The 17680-nt window shown below is 40.6% G+C and overlaps 1 protein-coding gene across 1 annotated transcript in view; it reads right to left on the bottom strand.

Moving 5' to 3' along the window:
* Nucleotides 1–348: 348 nt before the first annotated feature.
* Nucleotides 349–17680, bottom strand: part of ankmy2a (ankyrin repeat and MYND domain containing 2a) — a 78562-nt gene continuing 61230 nt past the window's right edge. Inside the window, exons 4-10 of the mRNA XM_072509170.1 lie at nt 13460–13558; nt 9165–9325; nt 6386–6600; nt 5259–5394; nt 3701–3829; nt 3358–3475; nt 349–2879 (exon numbers count right to left, since the gene is read on the bottom strand). Coding sequence (XP_072365271.1) covers nt 2662–2879; nt 3358–3475; nt 3701–3829; nt 5259–5394; nt 6386–6600; nt 9165–9325; nt 13460–13558 — 1076 coding nt within the window. The 3' untranslated portion in view covers nt 349–2661. The remainder of the gene's footprint in view (nt 2880–3357; nt 3476–3700; nt 3830–5258; nt 5395–6385; nt 6601–9164; nt 9326–13459; nt 13559–17680) is intronic.

Raw genomic sequence — 17680 nt, forward strand, 5'->3', positions numbered from 1 at the left:
TGGTGAATGAACCAGAGGTATGAAAAGGGGATTTATTTTAAATCAGAGTTGCTATGAAGTGAAATATACTGCCTGGAAGGTTGATAGAACAGATTCAATAATAACTTTCAAAAGCGAACTGGATAAATAATTGAAGAGGAAAGATTTGCAGGGTTGTTGGGATAAATGGGATGACCATCAAAGTATCTCTTTCAAAGAGCCAACACAGCCAGGTCTGATGTGCCGAATGGACACGTGTGCTGTTCTGAAATTATGATTTATTTTTTGGAATTGGATGATGATCTTAACCAATGCAAGTAAAATATTTTGAACAATCCCACGGACGCGACACAAACCAAATGCAGTAAACATGGTTTAGATCAAGTTTTATTATAAAGAAGGGAAACAAATCAATTGGTTCTCAAATTACTTCAATTTTCGATTATTGCTGCACATGAAATGTCAGTAATAGTGCACGGTATGTTTACCTGAAACAAATCAATAAACCAATTCTTAAATGAGAATCGTGAACCATAACAAGGCCACAAAGTTTGAAATCCAAGACTGACAGTCTAATTGTATAATTGCAGTTCCACCAAAAATTCCAACACCACTACATTTCTTATTTTTTTTAAACAATCTCCCACGCAAAAAAATCAAATGTTTCAACTGCCAGTCCGACAGTAGCATCAAACTTGTTTTAGATCAAAATCAAGTGTTACAGATGTTACAATAAACCAGGAGTATTTGTGAGACATTGTAATGTGGAACACAAAAAACACAAAGCTACACCACTCGTACACGTCTGGGAGGCTGAATCACAAATACATTCTATTTGTCTTTCTAACAAGAAGCACTAGTGTGGTGTTGATGTATCAGATATAGTTTCCATTTTAAATAAGACCACAGTATATCCAAACACACAAAGCAGCATGAAATGGTAATTTTATTTTGTAACTACTAGAGCAAGGATTATGTTGAAAATACCAAACATAGTACGAAAACAAAATTAGATGGTAAAAATAATTTCTGCATTTCATCAACTTTTTATTTACCCAGTGTGTGAATGTTACTCTGCTTTCAGTAAATATTACCTACTAGTAAATAATAAACTGAAACTGTGAACCATGACAAGACTGTCCAAGATTAAAAAAGGACGTAGATAAAAATCAGACTGTATAGAACTTTCAGGAGATAGTCACATCAAGTGGGAAAGGTTCTCATCTAAAAAGGGAATTCCTTTTCTGGTTTGGAGTCATACATCATCCGGCAGTAGAAAATGAAAATTGAGCAAATATCCCCTGCCTCATGGCCCCTGGCAGATCTGAATAATATGCCACATCTGTAATGTGTTGTACAGCTAATAAATGTCCACTGCACGCGTAGCAACACAAATTCGCAGTGAACGAAAATTAGAAGTTAAATTTTATCGATTTTAATTTTGTGCATTTAGAATTTTAAATTTATTGTCCCAAGAAAGACTGAAACAGGCTCCACTTCAACAGAAAATGCTTCCATGAATGTTAGGGTCTGATAATTAATAACAATTAGCATTAAGTAATTAAATCATGACCATAGAATATGACACAAAGAACAAGTTATTGTTAGTGGAGTAGGCACATTGGTGAATACACAAGGATGCAGCAAACACAAAAAGGAAAAAATATTACTATTGCACAACATTTTACAAATTTTGGTAGTATCCCACAATACCATGTATAATTCAGACTACAATAGTCATTTAAAACGTTTTGTTGATTTGGCAATATCCAGTATATTTCCTCTTGTAAAGAAACATGTTTTATTGGGTCATATTAAATTTGTGATTTAATTCTTACGGGAGCACAATATTTCTCGTTGCAGTCTTTGGATTAAGGTACCAGTTGCGTTGGTTAGTAAATGTATGTTTATTGTATTTATGCAACTGTAGCTAATGTATCAGTTAAGCAGGTAATTTTACTTTTGGGCTGGGTTGGTGAAGAGTAGGGGAGGGAGTGCAGAGGGAGTAGAGAAAAAGCCAAAAAAAAAATGAACACAAATTTACTGTTAACATAGGTTTGGACCCATTTGAACATAGCAGTTTCAAAATTTATGATCTTCAAAATGCACTAGAAATGAAAATGCATTTTCTTGAAAAATAACCTGTGAAATGAAAACATCATCAACAATAGAGCAAAACTGCTTAACTAACATTTTTCCTAGGACGGACAATCCTGGGAACCTTAAGATTTTTCCTGTGAAGTTCCCTTTCATCTCATCTGCATAAGCGTTATAAAGTAAATCATACATTATTTGGGAAAATAATGTGGTAAATTTTGAAATGTTTCAGCAAATCTAGCGAGATTAGTCTGAACAGATTTTGAGATACAACCATTTCGATGTCGCTAAGCAGTAAATGGTCCAACTGTTCCAGTTAATGAACCAAGTGTGGGTGACAGCAAATCCTACTGACCTCTTTAGATAAGAGTGTTGCTTTGCTTGCTCCATTTTGGCAGCAGGTGGCTTTGGTGCAGGCTAGGATGCATAATCAAAGCAAGTAATTCCTCTACTGCGTAATAAACAGAATGTAGTCCCCTGCTACCGTCATGTGGTGGGGCAATGACCTGGTTGCTGAATGTAGGCTGGATTATGCTTCATACACTACAAAAATTGGACGAAAGCCAAGGCTGCATTATACAGACTTTATTCTTCAGCTGTGTACGTGGGTGCAGGAGGACTGGAATCTCCTTCTGTGGTGAGGTCTTCCTGCAAAGTTTTGGCTTCTGCTGTCACGCCTGTACCAATATCCCTGGAATCTGGGCCACCTTCAGTGGTTGGGCGGAGAGAGCTGGAGGACTCTGTAGGTTCTGGAACAATTTCAGCTTCATCTACATTGGCTTCAGAAATGCTTGTTTTCCCTTCTGTTTGAGCCATATAAAAAATTACTTATTAATCCAGTTACATTTGAGATGATCTTCAAAATTAAATCCAGCAAGTATTTTGCAAAATTAGTAAAGTGTTGGATTGACTGCGACTAAGTTTTTGAAAAATAGATGCAAGTATTGAGTTTGCTGTTATTCTGTTAAGATTAATATACTCCTCATTAAGGAATGACGTGATCGAATTTAAAACCACCATCGACAGACAGTGTACGTTTTCGTTAACATTTTGTATCACAGTTAAGGTTGGGTTAGCACACATTGAGATCCACATACTTTGTCACAGGAAAAGAAGTTTGGAAAGAGATATTTATTCTGTACTTGTGTGCCTCTCAGCTGGCCTCATAGCTGCAGCGGCATCTCAAGAAAGTGAAATAAACATTTTTTTTAAAAATCAAGACAGAGGAAACACAGTATTTTTCATGGAAAATAGCTGAATATAATCTCGCTTAAAACTAACCTTCCTGCTTCGATTTTTCTTTGGTTTCTTGTTTCCCTCTTGACTCTTTCAGTTTTCTACACACCTTTTTGTGAGTGAACCAGTGCATCTTCTGACAATTTTGGTCACAATATATTACCTGAAGTATTATTGACAGAGAATATGTTCTCATTAAAAGACAGCTAGGGTTAGCAAGATGATTACATATATTTTTACACTTGCAATGATTTGACCAGAAGAGGAGAATTTGTGGTAATTCACCTATAATTTCACCAACAATTTAAACTAGCACAGAATGATTAATACTTCTTTTCACGTCTCTTGTACCAAATATTTCTTTATTATCGGATCCAAATGTTCTTACCATTTTGCAGATTGAGCATCTTTTATCTGCTCCCTTTTCACCACAAGCAGTACAAAATTCAGCATCCACGAAGCCAACCTGGCCAGTTAGGGTCTGGGTCAGTACAGATAAAGCTGTGGGATCATTGCCCTGGTTGGATGTGCAGGGTTTGGTTGGATGTGCAGGGTTTGGAGAGGAGAGGGTGAAAGGAAAGAGAAGAAGCAAATTTCAATAATGAGTAACTTGATGGAAATAATGAATATATTCTAGAAATGTTTTACTCCCATATTCAGGTCACCTCAACTCTTTCTCTCTACCAGACTTGCTGAGCATTTACAGTTTTTATCATTCTACCAACCTTTTCTCCAACAGGGTATTCTTAATTTTGATATCTTTATTGGTACATACCAGTTCTTGATCTTGAAATTTAGACTTATGATGGGTACTGTTCTTAAGAGCTTTAATTAATCAGAATTAAAGTGATATTGATGATAATTCAGTTTATTACATTGTAAATGGTATTACTGCAAATATTACAAAATTAATTGACCAGTGATCAGTTTTTGAAAAGTATTCACTTGAAATTGTTTTTAAATATCAACCATTTATCTACAATTTTTGGTGGGGTGGGTTAAAGGAAAAATGAAAGTAAATGACTGTAAAAATCAAACTCAAATGAAGTTTACGCAGTTATTTTTTGCAGTTAAGAGCAGCTCCATCAGCTTTGAGTTTGTAGTCATGAAGGAAAAACTGTCAGCATTTTGTCATTCCACCACTGAAACTGACAGCAGCTTTTAGAGTCTGCACATTTAAAAAGTTTGACTTTGTAATCCAATGTTTATGTCCCAATCCTTTATTTCACCATCTGTAAAAAATTGCAAGTGAAGGGATTCAGTGTTTTTTACTTTGTGGTTTGCTGTCTGTGGGAATACTTCAATGTAATTGGATGCTTAATGATATCACTGCTTCTGGACACTTGGCAATCACTTTGACTTGTTGCCAAATTTAAACTGACACAAAAGCAAATGCGTGCAACAGAGATTATTGGATCTTTGTAGGCAGCTTTATTTGAGATCAGGTGCGAGCACTTTGTTTTGCTGCTGACTGCATAATCTAGCCATATGAGAGAAGATCCTTTCAAGTTTATAACTAAAGTATAAAGTTAGTTCATTGCGTATAAAACCAGAGGACAAATAATATGTCAATAAATAAAAACAAAAGCAAAACAGGATGCTACGTGAAACAAAACTATTAGAAAATAAGATGTTTGAGAGTTTGATTGCTAGTTTGAGCTCGGTTTGCTTGTCTTGACCAGGTGATCATTATGTTGCTAACTGCAATCCCATGAGCCCTGTCGGAAATGTAAAGATGTAGACATATAGCAGTCTCAAATCTTTTCTAGCCCCACCCATTGAACAATCTATCAACATTCAGTTTAATGGCTCACACACATGAAGAATACTTCCAACACATGATGCGAATGAGTTAAGAAAAATTGAGAGATTGTACAAAGTTCATACAAAATATTGCATTGCAATATATTTTTTTGAAATGACTAAACAATACCAAAGTAACTTACTATTTCAACAGGGGCAATGGTTCTGACAAGCTGCTGTAGAAGTGTGGCTTCACACCATGGAAACTTGCGAATACATTCTCTCATAAATTTCTCTTGATAATATGGGAAACCATCTGTATCACGTCCTTTTAACAAACTATATAAAATAACAAGCAAGAAATCTTAATTCAGTCTGCATAAAACTGGCAATGCAACTACAATTATGTTAATTGCTGAACACACATTTGCTATAACAGACTGTACTTTTAACAATTATATAAATTTCATGAAGAGCTTGTAGCAGGCAAAATTATTTTAGTGGAAGATCTAAAATCATGTATAACTGGCATTCTCATAATCCAGGCAGGTTTAGGATGGCACGGTGCTTAGCACTGCAGTCTCACAGCTCCAGGGTCCCGGATTCAATTCCGGCCTTGGGTGACTGGCTGTGTGGAGTTTGCATTTACCCTCTGGGTCTGCATGGGTTTCCTCCGAGTGCTCAGGTTTCCTCCCACAGTCCAAAGATGTTCAGGTTAGGTGGATTGGCCATGTTAATTGCCCCATAGTGTCCAAATGTTAGGTGGGGTTACTGGGTTACCGAGATAGGGTGGAGGCGTGGGTTTAAGTAGGGTGCTCTTTCCAAGAGCCAGTGCAGATTTGATGGGCCGAATGGTTTCCTTCTGTACTGTAAATTCTATAATAGCACGCAGTTCATAGCATCAAATCATTCTGCAAGTGGAACTACATCCTTGCATCCTTGACTACATGATGCGCAGAATGGCCTCCTTCAGAGCCATCAATCTATTTATCTTTCTATGTTGCACCACACAGTTTCAAATACCAGAACAGTCTACATTTCTGTATGTTGTATAAATTACTTGTTTTCACATTGCAACACAATTTGATATCATTTCAATTTCATGACACAGAAGGAACAAAGGCACTATAATCAAACAAGTGTTATCATAGGAACCAGGTATTTGATAATTGAAAATAGACAATGCAGGAATCTCTGATGATTAAAAGTCTCCGCAAAGAAGGACGTACTACAATTTTAATAAACTCAATATATATACACCACTATTAACAACTAGAATATTGGAAAAGGCTTCCTCTTTATTTTAGGTCATGCCCAAGTAGTTGTCTACCTTTTTATAAGCCCGTCAAGTTTATTTTCTTGTTCCTTTAAGAAACTGGTACACTTCTGGAAAATGTAGCTGAGGTAGTGCATCTTCATGGCCAGCACTTCATTGATCTCCCTTTGTTTCATACACTTTTCAATTATAAGGTCCAGCACTCTATAGCACTTACCCAGTGCCTCAACATCTGCCAGTAAAGGATTTTCCTTCACCATGAGCACAATCTACAGAGAAATACAGATAACAATTAACTTGTTTCTATGGTGTACAAGAAACTCTTGAATCTTCAATAAACCGAAGTCTAGGTTATCATTTTGGAAATGAAATAATTTGAAGTGATGTTCTGTGCAAACACAAATTAATAGGGATTTGAAATCACACACTTCAGTATAACATCAATCAACAAAAATTATTGTGTCACTGATAATGCATTCAAATACAGAAATCAGGGAACTTCAACCAAAAAGTCCAAGAATGTGGAAATTCAAGTTTCAGAAAATTATTTTAAGTACTGGTGCAAAATAAATACTGTATTCAATAGTTCAGCAACTTTAGACTGTGACCTTTCTCTTCCATCTTAAATCTTTAAAACACCCATACATTTATTGTCTTAATGCAAAAATCCTCCCTTCCCCCACCCCATCTGTCTCTCGTTCTTAAGTTTGCTATATCTTTCCCCCCCCCCCCCAATTTAGCGCGACCAATCCACCGACCCTGCACATCTTTGGTTTGTGGGGGCGAGATCCACAGCAGACACAGAGAGAATGTGCAAACTCCACACGGACAGTGACCCGGGACTGGGATCGAACCCGGGTCCTCTGCGTCGTGAGACAGCAGTGCTAACCACTGCAACACCGTACCGCCCCCAAGCTTGCTACATCTTGTTGCAATCTCTCGCAGCTACAGTATATCCCAGACATTTCCCCTCTGTTTAGTTCTGAAGTGTCAAACATACTCAAAACGATAACTGTGTTTTCTCTCCCGACAGATGCTGCCAAACCCGCGTTTTTCCATCATTCTCTGTTTTTGTTTCAGATTCCAACATCCGCAGTATTTTACTGCATTGCGGTTGTCTGCTTGTTTATTTTACTTTTATTAATTGTAAGATGCAAATTTGAATACGTGTTACTTTAGCGTGAACTATATGGACTTTTATCCATAGGTGCAAATAAATTTGAGCCCTCAGAAATAGATTATGGTTTTGGAGATGCATGAAACACTGAAGTTAAACTTCAAAACAAATCTCATAAAACATCTAAAACTTGAGTTTGTTTTCCAGTAATGTTTAAAGTTTTCTTTCAGGAATTTTATTCCATTTCATGGCAACAAGACAATCTCTATCGGCAGGACAGCGGGCCATATGTGAACCAGAAATGAGAAATGTGGGTAAAATGAAGATGTATTGCAGGATTGAGAGTTACACTTTTACCAAGTATTTTCCACTGTAGATGTACCAGAAATCTTTATTATTTTCCTGATCACTTCAATTAGGTGGCAATATGCCATGCTGATGAACTGCATTGTTCAAGCAGTGGCTACAAATCACATTAATTGAAAGATGGAAAGGTATAGAGGAGCAAGATAAATCAGATAAACAATATACAGAACTTAGCCGCCAGAAAATGGTGCAAGATATATTACAACGGCAGAGGGCACACTCCCCCATATGCAGTTGTAGTGCTCGTGATGCCACTGAGTGATCAGGCAGTTGCCCGCATTAAAGATGGCACAAAATCTAAAAAAGACAGGGAAAGAAAACACAACTTTGCTCTTGTTCACTCCCACTTGCTGGGGTGCGGCAAGCTCCCAAACTCTGTACAGTGGTACCCACAACTTGGAGAGATGAAAATACCAGGGCACTGAGTAAACTTAAGAAAACAAGCTTCCATTCTGCGATATCCCTTATTTCCTTTTAAATGAAAATAATGTCGTCATCCCCCACCACTACCCTGTAACCTCCAGCAAACTCTACTCGCAATCAGATCACAATCTTGTTCCAGTAGTTCATATTGAAATAACAACCTCCACTCTGCAGCAGGATACCTCCTATGGTTTCCCCTTAACGGGTAATACCTTCATGCTTCTACATACAGCATTCAAAGAAATTGAACAATTGAGACCTTACAAAATCTGTCTATTTGCTAGATTATAAAGCTGCACCATCTTAGAATGTCAGCACCCACTCCAGGACGCAAGTGAGGATTTACTTACACCCAGGCCTATTAAAACAAAGGAATTTGTCACTGACAACTGGCACAGATCCATATTTTACATGGCATCTAGTGCAACAAATATGATGCACTTAAATTTAATTTAATTTTTGATTACAGCCTTCCATACTAGAATTTTTAAAAAAATTATGCAACTGAAATTTAAGAATGGCCAATAAAAACCTCTAAAAGTAGGACAAGCCAGTGAGCTTCTACTATGCCATGAGATATGCCCAAAATTGCCCTATAATTCCTTAATGGCATAAGCCTAATTGCAATCATGCTGGATTGGATATGGCAAGTAGAAGTAGGGAATAAAGAAGAGTTAAAAAGAGATTCAGAGTTATTGTGGGTTAAATATCGCATCCCTCTTCGGGGCTAGCTGAAGAAAAGAAACAAGTGATGGGACCAGGCAGACTCACCACCCTTCCAGCTGGGAAATTGTATGCAATCAGTGAAACTTAGTGAAGAGCTTTGAGCAAGATTGAAAGATTTCAAGAACAGGAAAATAAATACTAATATAAAACCCACAGAATGGTTTAATTTTTTAAAACAGCTCATGAGCAAAGATAGCTAACCGCAACTGGGTGCAAGTTTGTTGTTATGATGATTTTGTGCAAGGGCCCTGCTAATTTGACTGGAAGCTTGGGTTCTTTGTCAAGGCCTTGTGGCTTTGTGTAGCAGTCCAACTTTTCACGAGAAAAGAAATTATTGATAATAGTTACGCAGTCATGCTGGCCTAAAAAGAGAGAGAAAAAACATTACACTTTTCAGTACAACACGATCACTATATCATTTAAAAATCAACACTCCCAGAAATGGAATTCATGCTACTTTAACCAAGATGATTCTACATTTAACACATGCAAGTCCGCAACTTTGGGAAACGGATCTTTCCGACATTCCTGGTGGCTCCATCAACCTAGTTGATGGAGGGGTTCTTGCGCTCACATCATCAGGGGGGGGGGGGGGGGAATACCTTGGGTATCTATGGAAGGAATGGCATAAGCCTAATTGCAATCATGCTGGATTGGATATGGCAAGTAGAAGTAGGGAATAAAGAAGAGTTAAAAAGAGATTCAGAGTTATTGTGGGTTAAATATCGCATCCCTCTTCGGGGCTAGCTGAAGAAAAGAAACAATTGATGGGACCAGGCAGACTCACCACCCTTTCAGCTGGGAAATTGTATGCAATCAGTGAAACTTAGCGAAGAGCTTTGAGCAAGATTGAAAGATTTCAAGAACAGGAAGAGTAAAAACAATAGGGTTGTGGTGATGGGAGACTTCAACTTCCCCAATATTGACTGGGACTCACTTAGTGCCAGGGGCTTAGACGGGGCGGATTTTGTAAGGAGCATCCAGGAGGGCTTCTTAAAACAATATGTAGACAGTCCAACTAGGGAAGGGGCGGTACTGGACCTGGTATTGGGGAATGAGCCCGGCCAGGTGGTAGATGTTTCAGTAGGGGAGCATTTCGGTAACAGTGACCACAATTCAGTAAGTTTTAAAGTACTGGTGGACAAGGATAAGAGTGGTCCGAGGATGAATGTGCTAAATTGGGGGAAGGCTAATTATAACAATATTAGGCGGGAACTGAAGAACATAGATTGGGGGCGGATGTTTGAGGGCAAATCAACATCTGACATGTGGGAGGCTTTCAAGTGGCAGTTGAAAGGAATACAGGACCGGCATGTTCCTGTGAGGAAGAAAGATAAATACGGCAATTTTCGGGAACCTTGGATGACGAGTGATATTGTAGGCCTCGTCAAAAAGAAAAAGGAGGCATTTGTCAGGGCTAAAAGGCTGGGAACAGACGAAGCCTGCGTGGAATATAAGGAAAGTAGGAAGGAACTTAAGCAAGGAGTCAGGAGGGCTAGAAGGGGTCATGAAAAGTCATTGGCAAATAGGGTTAAGGAAAATCCCAAGGCTTTTTACACGTACATAAAAAGCAAGAGGGTAGCCAGGGAAAGGGTTGGCCCACTGAAGGATAGGCAAGGGAATCTATGTGTGGAGCCAGAGGAAATGGGCGAGGTACTAAATGAATACTTTGCATCAGTATTCACCAAAGAGAAGGAATTGGTAGATGTTGAGTCTGGAGAAGGGGGTGTAGATAGCCTAGGTCACATTGTGATCCAAAAAGACGAGGTGTTGGGTGTCTTAAAAAATATTAAGGTAGATAAGTCCCCAGGGCCTGATGGGATCTACCCCAGAATACTGAAGGAGGCTGGAGAGGAAATTGCTGAGGCCTTGACAGAAATCTTTGGATCCTCGCTGTCTTCAGGGGATGTCACGGAGGACTGGAGAATAGCCAATGTTGTTCCTCTGTTTAAGAAGGGTAGCAAGGATAATCCCGGGAACTACAGGCCGGTGAGCCTTACTTCAGTGGTAGGGAAATTACTGGAGAGAATTCTTCGAGACAGGATCTACTCCCATTTGGAAGCAAATGGACGTATTAGTGAGAGGCAGCACGGTTTTGTGAAGGGGAGGTCGTGTCTCACTAACTTGATAGAGTTTTTCGAGGAGGTCACTAAGATGATTGCTGCAGGTAGGGCAGTAGATGTTGTCTATATGGACTTCAGTAAGGCCTTTGACAAGGTCCCTCATGGTAGACTAGTACAAAAGGTGAAGTCACACGGGATCAGGGGTGAGCTGGCAAGGTGGATACAGAACTGGCTAGGCCATAGAAGGCAGAGAGTAGCAATGGAGGGATGCTTTTCTAATTGGAGGGCTGTGACCAGTGGTGTTCCACAGGGATCAGTGCTGGGACCTTTGCTCTTTGTAGTATATATAAATGATTTGGAGGAAAATGTACCTGGTCTGCTTAGTAAGTTTGCAGACGACACAAAGGTTGGTGGAATTGCGGATAGCGATGAGGACTGTCGGAGGATACAGCAGGATTTAGATTGTTTGGAGACTTGGGCGGAGAGATGGCAGATGGAGTTTAATCCGGACAAATGTGAGGTAATGCATTTTGGAAGGTCTAATGCAGGTAGGGAATATACAGTGAATGGTAGAACCCTCAAGAGTATTGAAAGTCAAAGAGATCTAGGAGTACAGGTCCACAGGTCATTGAAAGGGGAAACACAGGTGGAGAAGGTAGTCAAGAAGGCATACGGCATGCTTGCCTTCATTGGCCGGGGCATTGAGTATAAGAATTGGCAAGTCATGTTGCAGCTGTATAGAACCTTAGTTAGGCCACACTTGGAATATAGTGTTCAATTCTGGTCGCCACACTACCAGAAGGATGTGGAGGCTTTAGAGAGGGTGCAGAAGAGATTTACCAGAATGTTGCCTGGTATGGAGGGCATTAGCTATGAGGAGCGATTGAATAAACTCGGTTTGTTCTCACTGGAACGAAGGAGGTTGAGGGGAGACCTGATAGAGGTAAACAAAATTATGAGGGGCATAGACAGAGTGGATAGTCAGAGGCTTTTCCCCAGGGTAGAGGGGTCAATTACTAGGGAGCATAGGTTTAAGGTGAGAGGGGCAAGGTTTAGAGTAGATGTACGAGGCAAGTTTTTTATGCAGAGGGTAGTGGGTGCCTGGAACTCGCTACCGGAGGAGGTAGTGGAAGCAGGGACGATAGGGACATTTAAGGGGCATCTTGACAAATATATGAATAGGATGGGAATAGAAGGATACGGACCCAGGAAGTGTAGAAGATTGTAGTTTAGTCGGGCAGCATGGTCGGCACGGGCTTGGAGGGCCGAAGGGCCTGTTCCTGTGCTGTACATTTCTTTGTTCTTTGTTGAATATGTCCAAAGACGCAGTATCAGTAGAGGGGTTAAGGCCAAGTGGGAGGATGAGTTGGCTGGTGTTGAGGGGGGGGGGGGGGGGGGGTGAGGCCCTGTGGAGGGTGAATTCTAGGTCCTTGTGTGCAAGGCTTGGCTTAATACAGCTTAAAGTAGTGTATAGGGCTAATCTGATTAGATCCAGGGCGAGTCTTTTTTTGTGAAAGTGGAGGACAAGTGCAAGAACTGTGGAGGGGGTCCAGTCAACCATGTGCACATATTCTGGTTGTGTTCTAAGTTTGTGGGGTGCCGGGTCTCGTTCGTAAGCACCATGTTGGCAATTCTGAAAAGTGAGCTGGAGCCCTGTCCCTTAGTGGCCATGTTTGGGGTGTCAGACTTGTCGGAGCTGCAGACAGAGGCCGCACACCATCCATGAAATCGCCCATAGGCATATCACCACAGTTGGTTTAACACTTGTAAAAGTGAATTCTTTTCTTGAATTGTATCTTTCCTTTGTACAATTCAGGGGCAATTTAGCGTGGCTGACCCACCTACCCTGCACATCTTTGGATTGTGGAGGTGAGACCCACGCAGACACGGGGAGAATATGCAAACTCCACACGAAGAGGTACCGGGGGCCGGGATTGAACCAGGGTCCTCAGTGCCATGATACAGCAGTGCTAACCACTGCGCCACACAATTGTATCTTTGGATTGGAGTTGTTTATTGTCATGTGTACCGAGGTACTGTGAAAAGTATTGTTCTGCATACAGTCATTCTTGTCTGTGTGGTGTGTGATTGGTGTAACATTTAGATTTTTGAGTATATGTGAATCAGTAATCGTCTTTATTTAGTTCCACCAAAATCTGCTGCTGGTTCTTTAAATTGACCACGCGTCTACCTTTCCCAAACAAAACATCAATTGCAGGCAGTAAGAGTTTCAGATTATTTCTCCTCCCCTGACCCTAACAACAGTTACTTATATATTTCCATAATTTATGCAAGTACCGATAATATTAACTCAAGTATATTTTACGTATTTAATCCCTTTCATAACACCATGTTTTAAAATCTTGGTAGGTTAGAGCTGAAGAGGAATATGCAACACAGAAAACTATATACTTGTACTTTCCAATAACCTACCGACAAAGGCAGCCATCTGTGCTGCAGTTCGTCCAACAGAGTTTACAACATCTGTTTCAGATCCAGCTTCCAATATCATCCTCGTTATCTCTTTACTACCTAAAGAAAATAAAGCAGCCTGATGAAGCATTTTTTAAATAAACAGAATGCAGCTTTTTTAATATAAAGGGCATTTAACACATGGACCTCAACATATCCCAATTAGACAGCACCTTCCAAACCCACGACTGCTGTCATCTAGAAGTGATGTGGAGATGCCGGCGTTGGACTGGGGTGAGCACAGTAAGATGTCTGACAACACCAGGTTGGCAGGATTTCGCAAGTCCAGGCCAGATGGTGGGGGATGAATGTAAAGCGACATGAATTCAAGGTCCCAGTTGAGGCTGTACTCATGTGTGCGGAACGTGGCTGTAAATTTCTGCTCACCGATTTTGAGTTGTCGCGCATCCTGAAGGCCGCCTTGGAGAACGCTTACCCGGAGATCAGAGGCTGAATGCCCTTGACTGCTGAAGTGTTCCCCGACTGGAAGGGAACATTCCTGCCTGGCGATTGTCGCGTGATGTCCGTTCATCCATTGTCGTAGCGTCTGCATGGTCTCGCCAATGTACCACGCTTCGGGACATCCTTTCCTGCAGCGTATGAGATGGACAACGTTGGCCGAGTCGCACGAGTATGTATCGCGTACCTGGTGGGTGGTGTTCTCACGTGTAATGATGGCACCCATGTCGATGATCTGGCACGTCTTGCAGAGATTGCCATGGCAGGGTGGTGTAGTGGTCGTTGTTCTGAAGGTTGGGTAGTTTGCTGCAAACAATGGTTTGTTTGAGGGATGACCTTGGCAAGATGTTCATCTTCATCGATGACGTGTTGAAGGCTGCGAAGAAGATGTTGTAGTTTCTCCGTTACGGGGAAGTACTGTACTCGCAGCCTTCAACACGTCATCGATGAAGATGAACATCTTGCCAAGATCATCCCCACACCCCCACTACTTGCCTTCAAACAACCGGGCAACCTCAAACAAACCATTGTTTACAGCAAACTACCCAGCCTTCAGAACAGCGACCACTATACCACACAACCCTGCCATGGCAATCTGCAAGACGTGCCAGATCATCGACATGGGTACCAATCGTGCAACTCGGCCAACATTGTCTACCTCATACGCTGCAGGAAAGGATGTCCTGAAGCGTGGTACGTTGGCGAGACCATGCAGACGCTGCGACAATGGATGAACAGACATCGTGTGACAATCGTCAGGCAGGAATGTTCTCTTCCAGTCGGGGAACACTTCAGCAGTCAAGGGCATTCACCTCTGATCTCCGGGTAAGCATTCTCCAAGGCGGCCTTCAGGACACGCGACAACGCAAAATCACTGAGCAGAAACTTATAGCCAAGTTCTGCACACATGAGTACGGCCTCTTGGATTCATGTCGCATTACATTCATCCCCCACCATCTGGCCTGGGCTTACGAAATCCTACCAACTGTCCTGGCTTGAGACAATTCACACCTCTTTAACCTGGGGTTACCCCTATCTCTGGATCTGTAAAGACTTAATTACCTGCAAATGCTTGCATTCAAAACATTGACTTTGTCTAGATATATGTTTCTGGAACATACCACTTCATTAACCTGAGGAAGGAGCAGTGCTCCGAAAGCTAGTGTTTGAAACAAACCTGTTGGACTTTAACCTGGTGTTGTAAGACTTCTTACTGTAATCTAGAAGGACAAGGTCAGCAGACACATGCGGTCACAGCATCTGCAAGTTCCCCTCCAAGTCACTCACCGTCCTGAATTAGAAATATATCACTGTTGTTTCACTGATGCCGAGTCAAAATCCTGGAATTCCCACCCGAGCAGCAGTGTGGGTGTACCTACACCATACGAATGGAGCGGTTCAAGAAGGCAGCTCACCACCACCTTCGCAAGGGAAATTAGAGGTGGGAAATAAATTCTGGCTTAGCCAGCAACACATCCCTTGAATTAATACAAAAAGTTGTGGTTAGAAGCTACTGTCCATATCCAAAAAGTACAAGCACACAGAATTGGTGGTAACCTTGTGACAGGATATGGTAATTGGTTGTAATTTGGGTCAGAGAATTGGGATAGAAGTGTCAGGATGTAATGAGAGTTGAACATCACAGATCTTTATGAGGCCTCGGCTTCCTACCATATATGGATGGGATGAAAAGAATACGAAGGAAAGAATGAATTAGCGGATTTTAAAAAGTACTGTTGTCATGAAGGTACTAATTACACTGCAAATATCCATGGGTCTCTGCTGGTATATCAGTAATTTTAATAAATATGTACATCCAAATTTGTGCATGTGACTAAATTAGGAAACACATGAAGTTGTGATACATAAAGATGCAGGAATTTAAAGGGATATAGACAAATTGAGTGCGTGAAACAAGTGGCAGATGAGTTTAGTACAGGACAGTGTGAGGGCATTCACTTTGGATTCAAGACAGAAAAATCGGAATATTGTGTTCCGGGTGAAAGCCTAAAGAACCATGCAGAAGCAAAGAGATAATAAAAGCAAAATATTGTGGATGCTGCAAATCGGAAATAAAAACAAAATGCTGGACAAACTCAGCAGGTCTGACAGCACCTGTGGAGAAACAGTTAGTTGGATCCAAATGACCTTTCTACAGGAACAAAGAAATTGGGGTTTCTGTGCATGCCTCACAAAAAGCTAGTGCACAGGTACAAAAATCGATCGAAAGGCGAATGGAGTATTAGCTTTTATCTCAAGGGGTTTGGTGTGCGAAAGTGATGCTGAATGTGTACAGGGGTTTGGCCAGATCCCATCTAAAATAGTGTGTTCAGTATTGGCACCAAGCCTCAGCAAGGATAGACTGGGCTTGGAAAAGTATACTGCAGATTCACCCAAATAAACTGAGGTTTAAATTAATAGGTCACATTAACCTGGCTCATATTTCCTCAAGATTAGAAGATTAAGAGGTGATCTAATTAATGTTTTTAATAAATTAAAGGGATTTTATAGGGTTGATCCTCTGGTGGGATGTAACCTTAAAATTAAAGCTTAGAAATTGAGGGGTGAAATTAGGAACACTCTTTTCCCCAAAAGATTGGGGATACAAGGCAATTGAAACTGAAGACTGCAATCAATGAATCAACCATGATCTAACTGAATGGCAGAAGAGGTTGGAGAGGCTTAATGGCCTATTCCTGTTCCTATTACCGAAGAAACAGGTCAATGATCTATTTTCAGACATTGCCTTCTTTGGCTAGATGACAGGAAATGCACAACAGTGGTTTCGTGATCACATTTTTGGTTCGCCTTTCCTTTTATTTGACAATGGTTTCAGAGATTGGAAAATGAATAGTGATTCGTCCAACTCTGTAGGATCTTGCAAATGTATTTCAATATGTAACTCCGCTGCTCAGTTTCACTATTTTATGAAATTAACTTTTGGCTTTGTTATATTGTCAGATTGCTTTGTACTGCTTTACAAAAGAATGAATGCATATGACTCACAAATTTAGAATCACGGTCTAATGCAGCAACAGGGCAGCTTGTCGAATTTAGGAAATTGTGGATTACAAAGCTTGAAGAATCTAAAATGTGAGGGGAATACTTGGTAAATGCCATGCCTGTTATGTAAAATAGCACAAGGATCTGTAGTGTAAAGCAGATTTTGTTTGTAGTTTCCATCACTTTGTGCAAAGTGTTCACAATTTCTATATTCACAGACGTTTCATCACACCCCAAACAAGTACATCTTCAGGCGTAAAATGAATTGTGATATCTAAAAGGATAAAGACAGCTTAGATAACTCACAAAAGGGGAACTGGATGGAATCAATGCTTCAGAGAGTAAGCAAGAATGGATACACGTGCAGGGATACACTTCCACGCAGAGACCATCACAGAGGCATTTCACAATTGGTGAATAAGTGACAAGGAGCAAAAGGAACAGCCAGAGCAGATAGTTTATTCTCAAACCACCACACAGCCAGAGGCAACAGACACACAACATTGGCCATATTCACAATGATATGGAATGGATTAGGGTGATTTGAAGATCTGTTTGGCTCGAAAATTCTAATCAGCACATTCTGTCATCTCTGCTGGTCAGGTCGGGAAGACAGATTCCAGTGGTTCGTCTATTATAATAACAAACCCTCTTTGCATCATAGAAAGTTCCTTTTGCTACGATTTAATTTAGGCTATGCAAAGGGGTGAGAATATTCCC

The sequence above is a fragment of the Scyliorhinus torazame genome, chromosome 6 (genome assembly GCF_047496885.1).
Source record: "Scyliorhinus torazame isolate Kashiwa2021f chromosome 6, sScyTor2.1, whole genome shotgun sequence".
NCBI classification, from domain to species: domain Eukaryota; kingdom Metazoa; phylum Chordata; class Chondrichthyes; order Carcharhiniformes; family Scyliorhinidae; genus Scyliorhinus; species Scyliorhinus torazame.